At 41.1% G+C, this 6926-nt stretch overlaps 1 protein-coding gene across 1 annotated transcript; it reads right to left on the minus strand.

The window, feature by feature from the left end:
* Window positions 1–1075, minus strand: LOC116264496 (uncharacterized). The gene has a single exon (XM_031644763.2). The coding sequence runs from the start codon at window positions 942–944 to the stop codon at window positions 174–176; it is 771 nt and encodes a 256-aa protein (XP_031500623.1). The 5' UTR covers window positions 945–1075; the 3' UTR covers window positions 1–173.
* Between the last annotated feature and the right edge of the window lie 5851 nt (window positions 1076–6926).

Here is a 6926-nt window from a genome sequence, read left to right on the forward strand (position 1 = left end):
TTAAAAAGGGAGATCAATTCCTAATTGACAAGCTTGTACAAAATGGATGAAGTCCGAGTAGCCGGAATCCATGCATGAAGTCCGAGTAGCCAGAATCCGTCATTTTCCGGCACGATATCGGAACATAGTAGTAAGGTGCGGAGGCATATAAATTATGTACAAAAGTAGCCTATCTAAAATAGTGAAAAAACTTGCCCGGAAGCCCAGTCGACTGGCGGCTTCCGGCCAGAAACGTCGTCCCACAATCTGACGACGTTGCCGTTAAGCACCGTCAGGTCCAGGTTATGGTACCACGGCCACTCGGCCTCCCTCCCAACCAACGGCGCGAAACCGCAGGCGACAGCGCAGTTATCTGCGTCAACGCAATTTCCCAACCCGCAGAAGCCGAACCCTTCGACAGCTCCAAAGCATCCATCGCCACCAATATCATGTCCGTCGCCGTCAAAATAGACATCGAACTTCCCCCTACCCTCCTCGCAGAGAGTGCATCCGACCCTCCCCATTTCCGATACGTATTCCGAATCGCCCTCCCACCTCCGGAAAAACAGACCGGACGGATTCCTCGCCATACTCGTAGGTGGGTCCCGTCCTGCCTCCCTGCAGTCTCCGTTCATGCAGAAATCAAGACTCCCGCAGTTCGACTCGGAAGACGGGGAGACCGACGCTGTACCAGAGCGAACAGGTACGGGGGATGGAGGGGTTTGAAGATGAGCGGATTGGGGATGGTGCTTCCCTCCATCGGGGTTTTCCGGCGACGTTGCTTTCTGGAGAGATTCATTTTCCCCCCGAGAAGGGGCGGCCCCGGATACGGCCTTGATCCTCCAGAGGCTAATTGCCGCGGTTAGGATGGCGACCCATGTCCAGAGGTGACTCACAGTGCTTAAGGAGGCGATGCCTCTGTAGCTCAGGACGAGGGTCTCTAGAGAAGAGCTCAGAGGATCCATGGCTTGATCAACAGAAAGAGAGGTAGGGGTGGGGAAGAGACAAAGAGAGAGAGAGAGGGCTTGCGCCTAGGGTTGAGTTGTGAAGTGGTTGAATGGGGGTGATTTGGTTTTTATGAGGAAGGGGAGAAAGTATCGGCCGTCGGATTTCGACGTGATGGGATCGGACGGAAGATGCTGGGAATCGGATGAGCGGAGATGCCGAGAAAAGATGCCGATGCCATTTGTGCCTCTACGTGAGACGTAGGTAGGTTAAGACATCCTCACGCACGTGTATGGAGGAGCTCCTTTGGCTCTCCTAGTTTCTTTTCGTTTCCACAGATCTGGCCAGACGAATATTGTGGAATATCCCTTCTCTGTTTGCGAGTGTGTCTTATCATCCCGATATTTCTGGATAATCAGAGAATTTACTGTTTCAACCATAATTCACCGATCCGGTTACCGGCATGGCCGAGTCAGCGACATCTGCGAGCGTATGCCAAAGAAAGTACACGATCCAGCTGCTAACATCTAGACTTTCATAATCTAATCTTAATTACCAGTTTTCCCTTGCCTCGGATCTAAAAACTCTGACGATCTAAGATTCCCAGATTTCAGGTTGCCATGAATTTCACCATAAAAGTTTTGTACATGAATGTCATCATAAACTCATAACTGCTCATGCATCTTAAGATCCATAAATTTTATGTAAAATCGTTTCGTTTTGATTTGAAATTCATGAATTTGAGACATAGTGAATGAAGATCTTAAATTTACGGCAGCAGTTTGATAGAAAGACAAAGTTTAGGTGACATAGTGAATGAAGATCTTAAATTTACGACAGCAGTTTGATAGAAAGACAAAGTTTAGGTGCAGGTCTTCAGATTTAAGATCTGAGATAATCAAGCACCCCCTTGCCTACTTGACGGCCTTAAGACAAACTTCATGAGAAAGTCGTATGGACATGTTTTTGTTAACTAAGTAGCTAGGATAATCACTTATCTTATTATATTCCCTACTGTACTGTAGACCAATGTTGGCGAATCAGATTTTGAATCCTATCCAAACTTTTAAAATCCAATATATGGGCTGTATCGAGACATGCAATCAAACATGAAGTGGGTATCCAAATACTTTACTACGCAAACATATATTGTACTAGTGGATTTAAACACTTTCGGATGTTGTTGAATCTTAATCAGCATTAATACAATTAGTATTTTTTTTCCAAGGTGGTTGTGTGTACATTTTTTCATCAGATTCTTCAAGCTTACTTGCAGTTGTATGGATTCTTTGTTGCCCAACAAATTTTTTTTTTTTTTTAGTTTTTGATGCGACGGTTCTCGAATACACGACCTATTAAAGGAAATGTTTTACGTACAAGCGACTCGGTTGTCTGATAGTGGTAATTTTTTTGGGCACCACTCAGTTAAAAGCGATTACATGATCTGTTTGAAACGTACATCCTTGTCCATTGTGACGAGGACAAAACCGAGTCTACTTGAAAGTAAAGAAGCAGATCCTGGAAAATCTTTTACTCCAAGAAGAGCTCATGACCGAGGTAATTTCCTCAATTCCCTCCCTTCCCTGATCATTTAGAAAGTTAAAAAAAAACTACAATATAAAGTACTCATTCATTCTTCAAAGTAGATGATTTGCATAATGGCAGGCTTATTGAAATCCTACCCATGACTACCAATTAATGCTCTCCACATATAAATAAATAAAGTGGTTAGGCTCAATTTTATAGCCGGAGAAAAAAGGTCCGGTGAGGTATCCGGCTGCCACTGGTGCACAGGTTTCGGAGCTTTAAAAAAAAATGAAGCAATAATATGTTTGTTTTTATAGGTTAAGTGGATTATTTTATTCTGGTGGGCCACCTGAATCAGTTCCCTCGATTTTTGTGCTTACCTACTTGTGTAGATTTTGGTGGCCCCCCGGTCCTTGCTCCACCGCACGCTAAGCGTGCGACGAATGAAAGGGTGCTCTTCATACTCACGTTCGGTTCGACGTGGTGTTGCAGATCTTGGAGCGTTAGATAAGGAGATCAACGGCTCAGATGGGATGGTCACTTGAAATTGCCAAGCGGTAGGTGCGGCCAAATTTAAACTAGAATATTTAAATGGATTTACCATTTTGTCAATTTAAATAGTTTAATTAATATATTCGTAAACTATAAAATATTTTTCCGAGTCAGAGGGATCATATTAATTAGTCTTAGAAACCTACACCTCTTTTGATGATTAGTACAAATTAAAAAGAAAGGACTTTGCGCTATTTTAACACTGTTGAAGTTAAATTACATACACAAGTTTTACTATGGGAAATGAACGTGGAAAGATGGATAAAGGAGAAGCTCTTACAAAAAGAATCTGAAATGTTTTAAACAAAAGGTTCAGTTTGAGACCGCTTTTACAGTTTTAATAATTAATTTATGAATGTAATTGCAAAATGGTCCTCCAAAATCAGTTTGATTAAGTAAAAGAGAATAAAAAAAAAGGATGCAACTATGATAGCGATGTTCGTGCTAGAGTCCTGATAGATCAATCAGAACTGAAGATCAAATTAAAGTTAGGTAATTACCAATATCCACCAAAGCATTGGAATACGCGTATTCAATAAGAACAACACTAAAGGCTGCATATATAAGTCTTAGTGTGAGCTTCACTGCTCATTAATGGCGACGCTTACTGCACATCTCACAGGTAGCTGGTGAGGTACAGGAAGGTTCGAGGATCATTGACTCCATCTTCTTTTAAGATCATAAGAGAAAAATATAAGTGTTGTTCTGTTTTTTTTTTCCTCTTTTTGATAGTTTATGTGGAAGTTTTTCAGAAAAAATCAATCTAAATTAACTCTCAGTAGTAATACCTTACATTAAAGCACTAAACCCTTGCAATATAAAAGTTGTAGTAATACCGAAACTGGGTTATCTGCACGTAACTCCATCTCCAGTAATACTCTATATGCCTACTTTTAATTCTAGATGGTACACCCAACTTTAACTTGCCAAAAGAAAAATTAGTACGTTCATAAAGATGGAAGAATTCCTGGACAGCTACGGCCCACCCCAGCAGCCAACCGGCCTTCCTTTTGTGGGTGGGTTTTTTTTTTTTGGCTATTTCATGCAAGAAATTGAAAGTGGTACCAAAGATCGCCAAAATTTTCTTTTTAACAAACAACTCTTGGAGAAGGAAAGCCTGGAGTGGGCATCCATTGCCAAGTCTTACAAGGACAATACAACAACAATTATGTTCAATTCAGCAGCCGAGTGGCAAGGGGGGCCACACTCTATCCTAGCTCTTCAACTTGGCACTTTTCATGTTCTTCATCAACATTGTCTCCGTAACTAATGATGTGAATGAATCGAACCTAGAATAATTTGAATATTTTTGTCTGAATAAGTTCAACTTCAAGCAACAAAATGACAGATCTCGAAAACCAAAGTAGAACCATTTGGCAATTAACTGGGCATCAATTTTGAGGTCAAATTTATCTTATGCGCATTGAAGCCTTCTAGTCAGCCATACAAGCACTGGTACATGACTATGCCATAGGAAGAGGACAAGTTTGGTCATTAGCTTGGAACCACGAAAAACAAGAGATTTTGCTGTCAGCAAGATGATATCGTGTACATCAGGAATTGAAAATCTATCCATTTGTTTGTTGGCAAAATCCCGTATATGCAGAGAGTTGTATGGAACATAACCCCGTTCTTTTTACTATTTCTGATTTGCTAGGTTACTTTCAGTCGCTATCAATATATTTCTTTGTATGATTTAAACGACAGATTAGATAAACACCAACATATAGTTTTTTGTTTGTATACTGGTCAAGTCAAAGAAAGTATAATTTGGCAATTGTTCATCACTGGTACATGGAAAGGGAACAACCAACTCCTGAGAGTTTCTTCTGAAATTTATGTGCCATGTTATGTTACGAAATACAATATCCACCAACAAGCATGTTCGTGCTTCGTGTCATGAGACGCGTTATGAATTGTGGAACTTGGCTTGCTCTGCCCCGATGTCTGCAACCAGAAATTCGCGTTTCTACATAAATTTTTGCAAATGCCAAAAGCTGAAATCTTCAAGTTCTACATAAGCATACGATCTGTAGTTGGATCCGGTGCGACCTAATTGCATTCCTTTCTTCTGCAACTCAGCACCAACGTTTAAATGCAACATGTGTGTTGTTCCCTTGGGCTCTAAGGCCCAATTGACTGCGCAATCAGGGCTACAATAGATAGATAGACAGGAGTTAATGTGCTAGGCCACATTTCATGTGCCATTGGTGGAGTAGTTGAGGAGTTCATGAATTCACTCCTCATGTTCCATGATTTCAATCATACTTCCTACTGGTGCAGACCAGTCTAGCACTAAATAATTGGGTCCAATTATATGTGACGAACTGATTGATTTTGCAGCGACCCATCAGTTGGTGCGATGGTAAAATTACAAAGTCAGATAACAGGTTTGAGTTCTACAGGATGCAAGAGATACTTTGGGCCCCCTTCTCAGGCTGAAATTCCAAGCATTCTGGGACATGATCAGATCCAACGGCAGTGGCTATTTAATTGAAAGATTCTCTTCAATTTTGTCACAGTAAGCTGATTAATTTTGAGACAAGACAGGTTCGTCACAGATTTATTGATGCATGGCAGTGACCGCAGACGGCGAATTCAACAGATCTGTTTGAAGCCTTCAAGTTGAAGGAGGTCGGGAAGGTGACTACCTATCTTCATCTTACCAATTAAGTAAATGAAAAAAGGACTGTTGGGTGCAGATTCAGTCTGTCTATTTGTGTGAAGAACTTCCATTTCCAATTTGTGAAAACTTGATTGAACATAAATGCACTAAAGCATTCAAGTCTTCCTTGGTGGCAATATAGATTTTGCTGTCTGATGGTATGGACACAATTAATCCCTCCCCAGCTACTGCATCTTAGTTAGCTTCCACAACACTATGTTTCAACCCTGCGGCAGGAGACACCTCTCGCAAGTTTCATATCTGTATCCTTTATTTACATTACATCGGTAGAGTCCTAAGCGAATAAGTTGAGATGATACATGATGTTGACGAGTCTCAAGTTAGAGGACCCTCCACCCACTGCAGAACACATGGCCAAACAAGGACCAAAAATTACCAACCGTCCAATGGACGGCCGGCTCTCAAATTGTTTACCTGATCTGATTGGCCGAACGAAAATAATGCAGTTTTAACAAATGATATTTTAATCGTTCCTTGGAACCAAGTCGGTGAGAAGACGACGTATATGTGAGTAGATTCAGCTTACTCTTATTTACAAACTAGTTTTTTTTTAAATGTTCAAGAGAGTTTACTCAACTGTCGGGGCAAGGGCCAGTAGGTGGCTGGTTCTCGTTTCGAATTCCCATGGCATCAACCCTCTCTGTTGCAAAAGGAGCGCAATCAACGTGCAAGTGTTAGATGGAAGCTTCGGCCTTCTGTCCGGCAATAGGAAACCCTGCTCATCCATTTGTATATGATAAGTAGTTTTTCTTGTTAAAATTAATCAATTGAACCTTACAAGTAATTGCTTGTTCTATTTTGCCAATTTTTAGCAACTCTCAAGTTCATCAGACTTCTTATCATTTTATTTTTTGATTCTCTTACAACTTCAATCTTTTAAATTTTCTGATTCGATTGGAATTCTGCTGATTCTGAATCTTCTTAGAAAATGGTTTCAATTCATAGAGTAATTTCAACAGCATTGAGTTTCAACGATCAAACTGAATTTGGGGAAGTCGTGCACCACCGGCCGTTCAATTGTGCGTCATTTAGGATGATGGGTGACGTCAGACTGGAGAAGTGGTTCTGTATTGATTGACGGTGATCCATATGAATTGTTTCCTGGTCGGTACCCAAAAGCTGTGCTTTATTGAGCACTACTTTAGCTTAATCAAGCAGTCAAGCAGTGAGGCAACAAATCGACCTTCCATTGTTTTGTTGTCACATCTGACTATCTGAGCATGCATCGGGTGATTTG

Source organism: Nymphaea colorata, chromosome 11 (genome assembly GCF_008831285.2).
Source record: "Nymphaea colorata isolate Beijing-Zhang1983 chromosome 11, ASM883128v2, whole genome shotgun sequence".
NCBI lineage: Eukaryota > Viridiplantae > Streptophyta > Magnoliopsida > Nymphaeales > Nymphaeaceae > Nymphaea > Nymphaea colorata.

What these genes read in the sequence shown, in the direction of transcription:
- LOC116264496 (XM_031644763.2), bottom strand. Translation starts at nt 944, where the DNA reads ATGGATCCTCTGAGCTCTTCTCTAGAGACCCTCGTCCTGAGCTACAGA.